The sequence below is a fragment of the Saccoglossus kowalevskii genome, chromosome 17 (genome assembly GCF_978046115.1).
Source record: "Saccoglossus kowalevskii chromosome 17, keSacKowa6.1, whole genome shotgun sequence".
NCBI lineage: Eukaryota > Metazoa > Hemichordata > Enteropneusta > Harrimaniidae > Saccoglossus > Saccoglossus kowalevskii.
This window is the reverse complement of record NC_140657.1, coordinates 19,865,581-19,881,719: the sequence shown is the minus strand read 5'-3', so window position 1 is coordinate 19,881,719 and position 16,139 is coordinate 19,865,581. Positions and strand designations below refer to the sequence as shown.

At 34.6% G+C, this 16,139-nt stretch overlaps 1 protein-coding gene across 1 annotated transcript in view; it reads right to left on the bottom strand.

Moving 5' to 3' along the window:
• LOC100378467 (uncharacterized) overlaps positions 1–16,139 on the bottom strand; it is a 44,119-nt gene that overhangs the window by 20,246 nt on the left and 7,734 nt on the right. The window contains exon 2 of the mRNA XM_006816416.3: positions 616–1,031. Coding sequence (XP_006816479.1) covers positions 616–961 — 346 coding nt within the window. The 5' untranslated portion in view covers positions 962–1,031. The remainder of the gene's footprint in view (positions 1–615; positions 1,032–16,139) is intronic.

The following is a 16,139-nucleotide window of genomic DNA, read 5'->3' as shown; positions in this document are numbered from 1 at the left end:
GAAAGGGAACAATATTTGGGAGAAGTTGCATGGCTCTCGGGCCGCCATTTTTGAAATTGTCAAATGACGACTTATAAACACCTAGAAGTATTTCTTGTCCAAACCTCTCCACCTACAGACATTCTTGCCAAAATTGTTGTGCACTTTTTTTCTTATATTCTTTAGTATTTTTGGAAATGAACCAAAATTTTGAAGCCAACAGACAAAATGTGAGTCAATTATTTAGTTTTTACTCAAAAAACTTGGCTATTTTTGTCCCAATCTTTTGACAGAAACGCATACTATAAATGGAACTATTTTGTGAATTTGTGAAATTGATTGAACTTCTTGACCACAACTTAATGTGATATTATAATTAGTGCCAAGTACTGCGTAGTATTCCAAAAAAGATAAGAGTGAAGAGGTATTTATTTGCAAATACATTTTACTCAAAAATAAAACAATATTTAGAAGAAAGTGACAAGATATATCCCTTTGAATACCAGATATTTTTCCGGCCCCAAATTCAATGCAAATATATTCACATTTTGTGAAATTTTCAGTAAATTTCAATACCATTCAAAATCATTTTGTAAATGGTGCCAAAAGTTGACAATGGTTCAGAACACCACATACCTTTGCTGAGTGGCTGCAACAGAAGTGCCATTTCCTCCACGCAACTCTTGCTTTCTTCATACTGTTTTAGATGTTGCGATGATAAACCGCTCGGTAATTCCACAGTCTTTGGGATCTCTACACCAACCAACTGCAACAGAGCATAATTGGCAGGGAGGGAATTTATGTCGGCACTGATGTTGCTCTGATCGAAGGGACACTGCTTGCGATGGAGTTGTGCCAGACATGTACGGCAAACAGTGTGTCCGCACACAAGACTGATAGGCAGGCGGACATTGTCGTCAAAGTCATTGTAACATATCGGGCAGAGTAAAAATTCTGTCCACTGTGGAGCCTGGATCGGCATGGCAGATCCGGATGACAGCCCAAACTGAGCCAGTAATAATGTATATCTTCCTTGAAGAGTCTAAATATACCTGAAATAACAACAAACAAAACTTTAGATGTATGTAGGCTTTTCTTCAGACTTATTTTTTGTAAATAAAAAATGTTAATCACCTACATCAGAGGTTTTTCTGGAAAAAAAATTGCAAGAGGGAGCACTGCAATTCAATGGCACCACCAAGTTGGAGGAGATAGGGTGCTCCCTACCAGGGTGTGGAGTTTTTGATAATTCTAAGTTAATATGGAACATTCTATGGCTTCCTTGAAGACTGTGGCCACATGTGATCCCTGGTCATTCAGAATTTTATGGTTGGCAGAAGATCTACTCCCGAGGATAAGGGGGTGCGCATAGCCATGGCAATAAATAAATGTGAAATCACATTGACCATTATTGCATCTAAACAATCTAAAGTTAAAGTGGGGGAGTCGTCACCTGCGCATGCCTCAGATGGCCATAGCGTGTAATTGTTTACAAACAAGTGTCTACCCATGAGCCTTTGCGTTTTTAGCATGTGTTGTTATCGTCGCTTGGGACTCAATTCCCATGCGCAGGTGACGACTCTCCCGCTTTAAAAGACATTACAACTTCAAATCTTCAGGTTGCAAGAAACATAAAGTATCTACCAGTATTGCAAAACAAAAATATCATAACAAAGCAAAAACATAGTTAAACTACAGATGGCTTCCCCTGTGAATGTAAGAATGGGCAGATCATAGCATCGGAAGATATATAATTACATAGATGGGGCCGATCACAGTGTAAGATGGGAAGATGGACTACTAAGAATAGTAAAGATCATAGCTTATGGTTGGCAGATCACTGCACTGGGTTGGAAGATCATAGCTTATGGTTAGTAGATCACTGCACTGGGTTGCTTGAAATAATGACTGAAATGATTCCCTATTTTGCTGAATGGTTTAGCGCTAATTAATATCAATACTTACCTTTAATATGGTAAAACAAATACTGTGGAATACTTTATTTTTGCTAGAATTAATTTTCGCTGAAAAGGGTATTTATTTTTACTGATTTTTGATGAGATTAATGTGAAATATAGGAAACAAAGTATATTCGCTAGATTTTAATTTCACGGAATCATCCCTTCAGCGAAAAATAAATTCCAAACGAAAATAAAGTATTCTACAGTAGATTCATTGAAAATGTTATATGTTTAAGTTATGAACAAAACGTTATTGATAACATTTACATCGGCAACAAAAACCAAGATACAATAAAAGAACCTAAGAAAATGCTGAGAAAAGAGAAACAAAAAAAATAATTCAAAGATAAAAATCACAAAAAAATTAAAGAATTCCTCATTCGAAAAAAAAAAAGACACTATATACCAATACACAAAAAAAAAAAACTTTCAAAAATCAACAAAAATAGAATTTTTGGGAGACAAACTCCAAAATCTATAAAGGCTAACTATACCTACAAGCATAAAAATTAATTAAATAATGATCGACTGAATATTATTGGAGTTGTCACGTCTACAAGAAAAGTTGACGATGACGACAACTGATTTCATTACAGGCAGCCAATTACTAAAAAAGATACAATTCAAGTTACACATACCGCTTTGAGGCTAGCTATGCAAAGATTACATTAACCCAGTCTATAAATTTAACCAACGAAAGTGTTCTGTCAATAATAGCAGCACAGTGTCAACGAAGCATAACAGCAACACTGCAGACTTGAAGCACACACGTACACACTAGTACATCGGAAGGAACTACTGTAGCCGGAACCACATGTCAAAGCCACGATGAAAATCTCACATGTACTTTCCATTCAGGAAGTTCCCGGTAAAATGCGATGATGACTCAGTTGATTTCTTGGCAGGCATTATGAATTACACACATACACACCCTGAATTTGTCATGTGCCCTTTGACCCATCCGAGGACAATGACCTTTTTAAAGGAAACACAGTAGCGTAATAAATAATACCAGTATTTTAGAACAAACTAACTTTTTAAACATTAAAAGGAAGTAAAATAAAACAAAGAAATCTATATTTCTGTGTAAATCAACAAATCACAACTGTACCCAATATCTATTACATGTTAACAATAACAAACACACTACTGAAGATTCAACCTTTTGATCACCGATAACATTTCCATCCAAATGTTTTGCACTTTTTATACTATAATTATTTTATTAAATGAATATAAATAAAGTCTCAAAGGCTACATTTCATGATCAATATCGTAAGAAAAAATATCAAAGTTTCTCTTGGCTTCTACTGTTTCAGCCATGCTGAGAAATACTTGGACAATCAGTAAACAATACGACTTGCAACTTTACCTTGTCAGACTTGATGGCACCGTCTTATTGACATGTGCACAGTTAAGCTCATTTCATTATCTTACTAAATGATGGTAAAATGCAGTTTTTTTAAATGAAACAAATTCATTAGAATAAATGAAAATGTTTTTTTTTCCAATTTAATTTTTTCTTTAATGACAATGTTGATAAATCTGAAATGAAGAATACTATAAAATACTTTATTTTCACTTGGAATTCAGTGAAAATAAAATCCAGCAAATATACCTTTTTTCCTATATTTTACATTCAACTATATTCTATACAAAACACCAAAAATATCTTTTCAGCGAAAATTAATTTCCAGCTTAAATAAAGTATTCTACAGTAGTAATTAATTATGTATACTAGATTCTCAAATCATCATGATTTACAAATTACACTACATTTACATGTAGCTTGCTTAAAGCTGACCTAAATTTGTTGTTTACTGAAAAAATAAAGATTAAAATTTAGTTCACTTTCACACAGTAAAAACTTCATTATTCAGACCCATCTAAAACATTCTCCTTTCTTAGAAGAGCAGATTTGTTACGCAATAAATGTCTAACACGGCGGACTCAGCGTGTTGTTTCTCTGAGTTTTTCTGTATTGATCTAGCAAATCTCAACGATGACAGACTGTAAAACACTTTATTTTCGCTTGGAATTTATTTTTTACTGAAGGAATGATTCAGTGAAAATAAAATACAGCGAATATACATTTTTTCCTGTATTTTACATTCACCCTCAGAGAAAAATCAGAGAAAATAAATTCAATACAAAACACCCGAAAAGTCTTTTCAGCGAAAATTAATTCCAGCTATTAAAAATAAAGCATTTTACAGTACATGTAGCTTGCATCATCAGAATCAGGAAATTGGTGAAAATCGTCATGCATTCCTCTATAGTGATTTTTATCAGTGTAAAAAGGACATATCATGTGTATAAATACCAGAAATTTTGAATATGTCGGTGTAATAGATAATCTCGCCACTTTGCAAGGCACACATGGAAAACAAACTTGTTATACATACTTTTTGGCACTTGAAGTCAAGCAACAGACTACTAGCAACTTAACACCACAAGTATGTACATGTACATCGTAAATGTAGTGATATTGTATATATCTATGTCTGGGCCTAACTCAAGGGTAGAAACCAGGTATGGACACAATTGTTATGCTAATGAGCAGGGAACAATGGCCATTGTAAACAACAGAACAGACATCAACGGGGTTCTGATATATACCATATTTACTTTGAAAACCGCGCTTTATAACTTGTGCTGATTTGTTTTGTAGAATTTGTGATGGATGGATGTACCGTACATGTAGAGAGAGGAAATATTAGGTGTTGCTGGGTTTAGATTAGTTGATGAAACAAAGCTTTCTATGGTTAACTTTGCTTAATCACTGTGTTTTAAATTTAGTGAATTTAGCTATTAACAAAATAAGCAAAAAAATAAACCCAGCGAATAATTAAGCTCTAGACAGTAATACTAACTATCAGTAAGGGACAACATCAAAAGTTCAATGTAGGATAAAAAAACTTAATTCTTTTAGTTTTTTTCCCAAAACCCCCCACTGAAACTTAATTGATAAATATTGATCATGGCGTCAGACTACATTCACCATTAAATACAAATTTATAATCGGACAGTAGTATGGCATAGCAGTTGGTTGTCGGATGGGTGTAAAAAGACTTTACAAATGAACCAATAACAAAGAAAAATCAAAGAAAGCTTAGAAAGAACTCCCATGTGCTTAGAGTATTGGAGACACATTAAATATAATTCGAAATTACTTAGCTGAAAACTAATTATGCAAATCAGAAAATTAATATGACCAGATTTGAGTGTAAAACTAATGAGGTCTGCGCAATGTAACAGAAAATCTATGTCTCCAAGTTTAATTGAAATGTGATTAGAACCAAAAAATTATGAATTATTATGCTTATTAGGGAATTAATATGAACAGATTTTTACCCCCAACTAATTAGGTTTGTACATTGTCCTAGAGCATCTTTGTACTAAGTTTCATTGAAATGGAATAATTAGTACCGTGAAAACTCCAAAATTTCGACCCCTCTAAAAATTCGACCGCCTATTTGTTTGCCGGGTTTCGGTGTTTTATTTACCTCCAAATTTTCGACTCCACTAAAAATTGCCGACTCATTCTTATTCGAAAATTGCGACCAGTTTTAGTTTTCCCCCAAACGAAAAAAAAAACGATGTGAGCGTTCAAACGGGACCTTCCTCGAAGGCATGAATCCGGGTTTCTGATTGACTGAGAGATTTTTATTTTATTGGTAACGAAAATATATTCTAAATAAACAAAGTTTCAAATAAAAACGAACATAAAAATCTCGGCATGCTGCGTTTCTGAATTGTTGATTATTACTGTACTCAGTAGTGATTATAATAATATACACAAAATAAATTTGTTGAATGGTTATGAAATAAAAATAAAAGTCAACTTAGTTTCATCGTAAGCGAATGATTCCGGTCTCGTATAAACGTTTGATGCTGTGGGATATCCGCCATGTTCTCTTAGGTCAAATAGGTCAAATCGCTAATTAACCAATCAAAAAGCTGGATGATGCCAACGTGTTCAAATTACCATAGCTTATTTAAATATGTTAATGTTATTGAACGCAATGCGGAAGAGATTGATGTTGTAGTACGATATTTTGGCTTGGATTTTGATGCGAAAACGGCATGATTTTTTTTAAATAAAAAAATTAGTTGTTTTTAAAAAATAAACTGGTCATCTGAAGAATAATTTAACATTGTTCACAGTGATAACAGCTCATTCTCGAAAGGAAGCTTACCCGCTCACGCTAGTCACGATAAAAATCATACACGTGTACTCTTGAATAGACAGACGTCAATGACTACGGTAAAACTTAGACTCTATTTTAGCCGGCAGGATTGATTGAAATGTCCGAAAAATGACGCCAAAATACACCTTAAAAGTCCCATTTTATTTTCTTAAATCCCATTTTATTTTTTAATCCAAGGGCGAATTTACGGCAGAATTTGGTCCCTCAAATAAGGGACACGTGAGCTTTGATTCTAACCGGATACATTGCACTGGGTCGGGGAGATAGTTTACTAAACTTCCATGTATCTTTTGTCCAATGGGTACCTGTACTTCGAACATTCGCAAGTTTTCCGAGGTAGTGCGAGACAGCTTTGTCTTTTGACCTATTAGTTTTGTGCTGACCTCTTCTCCGCGTCTTGATGTTTTGTTTTGCTTGTCATAATACTCACTGATTGATGACTTTGTTTAGATTTTGAGTTACAACTCGGCCACGACCTTTGCTTTTACCGTGAAACATGAGGAAGTTTACGTCAATTGACGGACATTGCATTTTTTAAAAACTAATGAAGCACACTGTCTATCATCCCAATTTTTTCATTTGCTGATTTCTATTCTGAAAAATTCGACCGTCCGAAAATGCACCTTAATTTTGACTCTAAAAACACGTCACATTTCTAACAAAAATTATTTAAAACCGGTCGAAATTTTGGAGTTTTTACGGTACTTTAGATATCAGTGTGAAAGCTTATAATTGGTTAATTATGCAAATTAGGTAATTTATATGTACAGATTTTAACCCACAATTATTCAGGTCTGTCTATTGTCCTACAGCATCCATGTACATTCATTGATATGTGATGTTTAGTACCTGAGATATCAGTGTGAAAGTTGGTTAATTATGCAAATTAGGTGATTAATATGCACAAATATTTACTGGAAACTAATTGGGTCTGCATAATTCTAGATTCATTGAAATGTGATGATTAGTACTTTAGATATCAGTAGAAAAGCTGAAAATTAATTATGCAAATTAGGTAATTAATATGCACAATTAGTTACCCTAAAACTAATCAGGTCTCTGCATAGTCCTAAAGGATCTATGTACCAAGTTTCATTGAAATGCGATGATTAGTACTTGAAATACCCGTGGAAAAGCTGAAAATTAACTAATTATGCAAATTAGGTGATTAATATGCACAAATATTTATCGAAAACAATCAATCTCTGCATAGTCCTTGAGTATGTAAGTACCAAGTTTCATTGAAATGTAATGCTAACTACTTATATCAAATGCTGAAAATTAATTAATTATGCAAATTAGGTAATTAATATGTACTGATATTACCATAAAAACTATCAGGTCTGTGCAGTGTCGTATGACATCTATGTACCAAGTTTCATTGAAATGTGATGATTAGTACTCGAGATATCAGTGAAAAAAACGAAAATTGACTAATCATTATGCAAATTAGGTAATTAGTATCCACGGATTATTACCAAAAACTAATCAAAACCTAGCATTAGTTCAGAGCATCTATGTACCAAGTTTCATCAAAATCCAATGAGTGGTTGTTTAGATATCAGTGGAACAGTCATAGAACAGCTAAAAATTAGCTAATTATCATGCAAATTAGGTAATTAACGAGCATGGATTTTTACCAAAACCTAATCAAATCTGCGCATTGGCCCAGAGCATCTATGCACCAAGTTTCATCAAAAACCGATGTATGGTTCTTGAGATAGCAGTGGAACAGTCGGACACACATACACACACACATACACACATACACACATACACACATACACACATACACACATACAGACACACTAACTGCAAAGACTCCCATTTTGTGCTTCGCACATGGGAGTCAATCAAAGAAAGCTTAGAAAGAACTCCCATGTGCTTAGAGTATTGGAGACACATTAAATATAATTCGAAATTACTTAGCTGAAAACTAATTATGCAAATCAGAAAATTAATATGACCAGATTTGAGTGTAAAACTAATGAGGTCTGCGCAATGTAACAGAAAATCTATGTCTCCAAGTTTAATTGAAATGTGATTAGAACCAAAAAATTATGAATTATTATGCTTATTAGGGAATTAATATGAACAGATTTTTACCCCCAACTAATTAGGTTTGTACATTGTCCTAGAGCATCTTTGTACTAAGTTTCATTGAAATGGAATAATTAGTACCGTGAAAACTCCAAAATTTCGACCCCTCTAAAAATTCGACCGCCTATTTGTTTGCCGGGTTTCGGTGTTTTATTTACCTCCAAATTTTCGACTCCACTAAAAATTGCCGACTCATTCTTATTCGAAAATTGCGACCAGTTTTAGTTTTCCCCCAAACGAAAAAAAACCCGATGTGAGCGTTCAAACGGGACCTTCCTCGAAGGCATGAATCCGGGTTTCTGATTGACTGAGAGATTTTTATTTTATTGGTAACGAAAATATATTCTAAATAAACAAAGTTTCAAATAAAAACGAACATAAAAATCTCGGCATGCTGCGTTTCTGAATTGTTGATTATTACTGTACTCAGTAGTGATTATATTAATATACACAAAATAAATTTGTTGAATGGTTATGAAATAAAAATAAAAGTCAACTTAGTTTCATCGTAAGCGAATGATTCCGGTCTCGTATAAACGTTTGATGCTGTGGGATATCCGCCATGTTCTCTTAGGTCAAATAGGTCAAATCGCTAATTAACCAATCAAAAAGCTGGATGATGCCAACGTGTTCAAATTACCATAGCTTATTTAAATATGTTAATGTTATTGAACGCAATGCGGAAGAGATTGATGTTGTAGTACAATATTTTGGCTTGGATTTTGATGCGAAAACGGCATGATTTTTTTTAAATAAATAAATTAGTTGTTTTTAAAAAATAAACTGGTCATCTGAAGAATAATTTAACATTGTTCACAGTGATAACAGCTCATTCTCGAAAGGAAGCTTACCCGCTCACGCTAGTCACGATAAAAATCATACACGTGTACTCTTGAATAGACAGACGTCAATGACTACGGTAAAACTTACTCTATTTTAGCCGGCAGGATTGATTGAAATGTCCGAAAAATGACGCCAAAATACACCTTAAAAGTCCCATTTTATTTTCTTAAATCCCATTTTATTTTTTAATCCAAGGGCGAATTTACGGCAGAATTTGGTCCCTCAAATAAGGGACACGTGAGCTTTGATTCTAACCGGATACATTGCACTGGGTCGGGGAGATAGTTTGCTAAACTTCCATGTATCTTTTGTCCAATGGGTACCTGTACTTCGAACATTCGCAAGTTTTCCTAGGTAGTGCGAGACAGCTTTGTCTTTTGACCTATTAGTTTTGTGCTGACCTCTTCTCCGCGTCTTGATGTTTTGTTTTGCTTGTCATAATACTCACTGATTGATGACTTTGTTTAGATTTTGAGTTACAACTCGGCCACGACCTTTGCTTTTACCGTGAAACATGAGGAAGTTTACGTCAATTGACGGACATTGCATTTTTTAAAAAACTAATGAAGCACACTGTCTATCATCCCCATTTTTTCATTTGCTGATTTCTATTCTGAAAAATTCGACCGTCCGAAAATGCACCTTAATTTTGACTCTAAAAACACGTCACATTTCTAACACCAATTATTTAAAACCGGTCGAAATTTTGGAGTTTTTACGGTACTTTAGATATCAGTGTGAAAGCTTAAAATTGGTTAATTATGCAAATTAGGTAATTAATATGTACAGATTTTAACCCACAATTATTCAGGTCTGTCTATTGTCCTACAGCATCCATGTACATTCATTGATATGTGATGTTTAGTACCTGAGATATCAGTGTGAAAGTTGGTTAATTATGCAAATTAGGTGATTAATATGCACAAATATTTACCGGAAACTAATTGGGTCTGCATAATTCTAGATTCATTGAAATGTGATGATTAGTACTTTAGATATCAGTAGAAAAGCTGAAAATTAATTATGCAAATTAGGTAATTAATATGCACAATTATTTACCCTAAAACTAATCAGGTCTCTGCATAGTCCTAAAGGATCTATGTACCAAGTTTCATTGAAATGCGATGATTAGTACTTGAGATACCCGTGGAAAAGCTGAAAATTAACTAATTATGCAAATTAGGTGATTAATATGTACAAATATTTATCGAAAACAATCAATCTCTGCATAGTCCTTGAGTATGTAAGTACCAAGTTTCATTGAAATGTAATGCTAACTACTTATATCAAATGCTGAAAATTAATTAATTATGCAAATTAGGTAATTAATATGTACTGATATTACCATAAAAACTATCAGGTCTGTGCAGTGTCGTATGACATCTATGTACCAAGTTTCATTGAAATGTGATGATTAGTACTTGAGATATCAGTGGAAAAACCGAAAATTGACTAATCATTATGCAAATTAGGTAATTAGTATCCACGGATTATTACCAAAAACTAAGGGGTGATCTCATATTCAAACACCTGGGTCAAACCTGGGTTAACCTGGGTAAACCCGACCTGCCCTATTCAGACCTACTAGACCTACAATATGCAAATTAGTAGTAGGTTTGAACCTAACCTCCAGACTAACTGCCCATTAACGCCCCCACTGAAAACAAACAACATAGAACAAAGAAGACAGACCTAGGGAAACCTAGGTTTTTCTTACAATACTGTTTCAGCCTGGTTTCAGTAGGAAAAAAAATAAGATGTATACTATGGAGCTCTATGTTCATACTGAGTGTTATATTTTGAAGTGTTAAGAATTACAGCAGCGATTTTTTTTTCTTTGCAAGTCACAAGACTTAAATGCTAATAAAAACAAACTTGCCTTTGTTTCACAAATCTATTTACATCATGTTATTTATAAGTGTGATGAAAATTATATTCATTTATTTCTGTGATTGGTAATAATAATCAGTTTCCCACAACTTACATTTTGGTACAAGTCAATACAATTATTATTGTTATTCAATTTGTCTGGAATTAATTACAGACGTGATGGTTTGTTATATTTTGTCATTAAATGTGAATCAAGTGATACCATAAACCCTCTCTATTGAGATATATATGGTAAATAATGTTTGAAACAAAACAGGGAAAAGATGCACTAGAATTTTAATGAGCAGCTTCTTAGGATAAATTACTTACGTTATATATATATTTGGCATTGTCAGTAAAATATGTTTATCCATAGCGAACTGGTACATTTTGTCCGCAATAAGTACGGTCAGTTTTGTGTCCATGTCAGTTCATAAATTCATAAAACACATTTTTTGGTTAAGTTTGTAAAGTCTGTGAGACTGCGAGTTATCAAAATATGATGTAAGTATTAAATCGATAATGGCAACATTTTTTCTACGAAGGCATCTGAAAACCACAGTCCCTCTATCACTGTGTCAAAACTAAAGTCGGGGCTAATGCTACGACTCAGGTGCTACGACCACCGTAACATTGTCAGCTGACGGCATTGCGTGGAAATTACGGGTATTTACCGCTGCCGATATCTTACTTTTCTGTGACAAAATGCACACATTTCGAACCCCCGGTTAACTAAAAATAAACGATTATTTTAGAAAATACATCGAAGCACAGTGCCTTGAAGGACTGTGGGCAAAGTAGGCAGCGAGGTGTTGTTTTAAACACCGCAGAAAATCATGCACTCAACGCAGCCATCTTGGTTACCTCAATCAGAATTTCCCCTTGTCACCCAGCATGCATCGATTGCAATGTCGCAACGTGCACTGTGTCGCCTTCGGCGACGGTCTTAGGTACAAGGCACTCTATGAATAAGGTATTTTCAGAGGTCAGGGTTCGTTTTTTATAAGCAGTCTCGTCTGAATAGCCGTAAATAATCAGCGCGAGTCCATTTAATTTAATTTTCTGTTTTGATACTTCGTGTCACTGGAAATTGAATAAGAAAAACTGCAAATAACCGATGTGCAGCAAATCGAAATAAATTTTCATGGCGTACGCTGCATTTGTTTTTCCGGATTTTGCGATGCCGCACTCCTGGAAGAACTGTTTGAAAATTGAACGCGCAACAGTAGCGTAAGTCTCAAGTGCAACTTTGTATCAACAAATGCTCGTCTTTTGATACTTATTAGCTGTCAGAGACAAATATCAATTGTCCAGCCCAATGAAAAGTCTGATTCATGTCCTCTGCTCAATTTGCGACTCGAGCATAACAGTTTATCAAAACAAAACAATTTATTCGGCACGCTGTTCACCGATATATAAAAGAGTGTTTTTTTACGTAGGCACACGGTAAAATGACTACTGTACACCAATAAATCGACACATTTTAGAGACAACTATCTAGCAATGTAAACTTTGCCAATCCTAAAAATAAACAACAGCTTGAATGAGGTGTGAATGAGATCGGTTCGAACCGCAGTTTTTATGCAAATTCGTGCGGTCGTCTTGAACCGCACTGTCTATTGTTTAAACTTCCAAACCGCAAAACTGGGTTTTGTTCGGGCGGTTTAGGGCGGTTTGGGTTTTCGTAGGTTTGACCCGCATGTTTGAATATGAGATCACCCCTAATCAAAACCTAGCATTAGTTCAGAGCATCTATGTACCAAGTTTCATCAAAATCCAATGAGTGGTTGTTTAGATATCAGTGGAACAGTCATGGAACCACTAAAAAATAGCTAATTATCATGCAAATTAGGTAATTAATATGCACGGATTTTTACCAAAAATTAATCAAATCTGCGCATATGTTCAGAGCATCTATGTACCAAGTTTCATCAAAATCCAATGAGTGGTTCTTTAGATATCAGTGGAACAGTCATAGAACAGCTAAAAATTAGCTAATTATCATGCAAATTAGATAATTAACGAGCATGGATTTTTACCAAAACCTAATCAAATCTGCGCATTGGCCCAGAGCATCTATGCACCAAGTTTCATCAAAAACCGATGTATGGTTCTTGAGATAGCAGTGGAACAGTCGGACACACATACACACATACCGGTACACACATACACACATACACACATACAGACACACTAACTGCAAAGACTCCCATTTTGTGCTTCGCACATGGGAGTCAACAAGCTTTATTTGTACCTTTTTTTAAGAAGTACATTTAATTTACAAAGGTAGGTAGTACAATGAAATTGTCATTTGACGCACATATTTACACACTCGGACCAAACCATTTTCTAGTCTTGGATGTTTTTCTTTTATTTTCTATTATTTTTGTCCAAGATTGGATAGAAAAAAAACGAACTACAAATATTCCTAGATTTTTTTGACTTCATTAAAAAATTAAATCGTTTTTGTAGGATGGAAACTTTTTGAGGTCAAAACCCCCCACCCCCAAACTAAAACAAATAAGTTTTTTCATCCAACATTTTGACGTTGTTCCTAAATTTTGTTGTTTTAATATAACCAGCTGGTTTAGGACAGAAACCATATCTCCACGTTTGGATGTGGTGTGTGACAGTTTTTAAAAACTTAATTTGTAATTTCTTTGCGGTTCAAATATATTAATATTATGATCATTACACTATCCCACCCAATTTGACTGAAATATAATAGGCTCTATTTTTTTTACAGTGAAAACCACGAGAAATTATGTAAATGCACACATTTCGAACCCCCGGTTAACTAAAAATAAACGATTATTTTAGAAAATACATCGAAGCACAGTGCCTTGAAGGACTGTGGGCAAAGTAGGCAGCGAGGTGTTGTTTTAAACACCGCAGAAAATCATGCACTCAACGCAGCCATCTTGGTTACCTCAATCAGAATTTCCCCTTGTCACCCAGCATGCATCGATTGCAATGTCGCAACGTGCACTGTGTCGCCTTCGGCGACGGTCTTAGGTACAAGGCACTCTATGAATAAGGTATTTTCAGAGGTCAGGGTTCGTTTTTTATAAGCAGTCTCGTCTGAATAGCCGTAAATAATCAGCGCGAGTCCATTTAATTTAATTTTCTGTTTTGATACTTCGTGTCACTGGAAATTGAATAAGAAAAACTGCAAATAACCGATGTGCAGCAAATCGAAATAAATTTTCATGGCGTACGCTGCATTTGTTTTTCCGGATTTTGCGATGCCGCACTCCTGGAAGAACTGTTTGAAAATTGAACGCGCAACAGTAGCGTAAGTCTCAAGTGCAACTTTGTATCAACAAATGCTCGTCTTTTGATACTTATTAGCTGTCAGAGACAAATATCAATTGTCCAGCCCAATGAAAAGTCTGATTCATGTCCTCTGCTCAATTTGCGACTCGAGCATAACAGTTTATCAAAACAAAACAATTTATTCGGCACGCTGTTCACCGATATATAAAAGAGTGTTTTTTTACGTAGGCACACGGTAAAATGACTACTGTACACCAATAAATCGACACATTTTAGAGACAACTATCTAGCAATGTAAACTTTGCCAATCCTAAAAATAAACAACAGCTTGAATGAGGTGTGAATGAGATCGGTTCGAACCGCAGTTTTTATGCAAATTCGTGCGGTCGTCTTGAACCGCACTGTCTATTGTTTAAACTTCCAAACCGCAAAACTGGGTTTTGTTCGGGCGGTTTAGGGCGGTTTGGGTTTTCGTAGGTTTGACCCGCATGTTTGAATATGAGATCACCCCTAATCAAAACCTAGCATTAGTTCAGAGCATCTATGTACCAAGTTTCATCAAAATCCAATGAGTGGTTGTTTAGATATCAGTGGAACAGTCATGGAACCACTAAAAAATAGCTAATTATCATGCAAATTAGGTAATTAATATGCACGGATTTTTACCAAAAATTAATCAAATCTGCGCATATGTTCAGAGCATCTATGTACCAAGTTTCATCAAAATCCAATGAGTGGTTCTTTAGATATCAGTGGAACAGTCATAGAACAGCTAAAAATTAGCTAATTATCATGCAAATTAGATAATTAACGAGCATGGATTTTTACCAAAACCTAATCAAATCTGCGCATTGGCCCAGAGCATCTATGCACCAAGTTTCATCAAAAACCGATGTATGGTTCTTGAGATAGCAGTGGAACAGTCGGACACACATACACACATACCGGTACACACATACACACATACACACATACAGACACACTAACTGCAAAGACTCCCATTTTGTGCTTCGCACATGGGAGTCAACAAGCTTTATTTGTACCTTTTTTTAAGAAGTACATTTAATTTACAAAGGTAGGTAGTACAATGAAATTGTCATTTGACGCACATATTTACACACTCGGACCAAACCATTTTCTAGTCTTGGATGTTTTTCTTTTATTTTCTATTATTTTTGTCCAAGATTGGATAGAAAAAAAACGAACTACAAATATTCCTAGATTTTTTTGACTTCATTAAAAAATTAAATCGTTTTTGTAGGATGGAAACTTTTTGAGGTCAAAACCCCCCACCCCCAAACTAAAACAAATAAGTTTTTTCATCCAACATTTTGACGTTGTTCCTAAATTTTGTTGTTTTAATATAACCAGCTGGTTTAGGACAGAAACCATATCTCCACGTTTGGATGTGGTGTGTGACAGTTTTTAAAAACTTAATTTGTAATTTCTTTGCGGTTCAAATATATTAATATTATGATCATTACACTATCCCACCCAATTTGACTGAAATATAATAGGCTCTATTTTTTTTACAGTGAAAACCACGAGAAATTATGTAAATACATACAAGACTGTAGACAAAATTCTGCAGGAATATTTTGAAACAAAGCAGGTAGTCAGTTATTAAGATCTTACAACATCCAGAGCAAATCTCAATAACAAAATCACTGTAATGTCCATGTTTCATTCATTAGTACCGTAAAACCTGTATTAGAAGCCGCATCCCTAATAGAAGTCGCATCCATTCTATTTGAATAATTGAGAACCAAAAATTCATCATTTCTCATATGTGTAGATGCTCTAATAGAAGCCGCATCCCCTCTGTTGCATTGTACCATTTTAATAGAAGCCGCGGCTTCTAATACAGATTTTACAGTATCTATTTTTTGGTTTAACATGC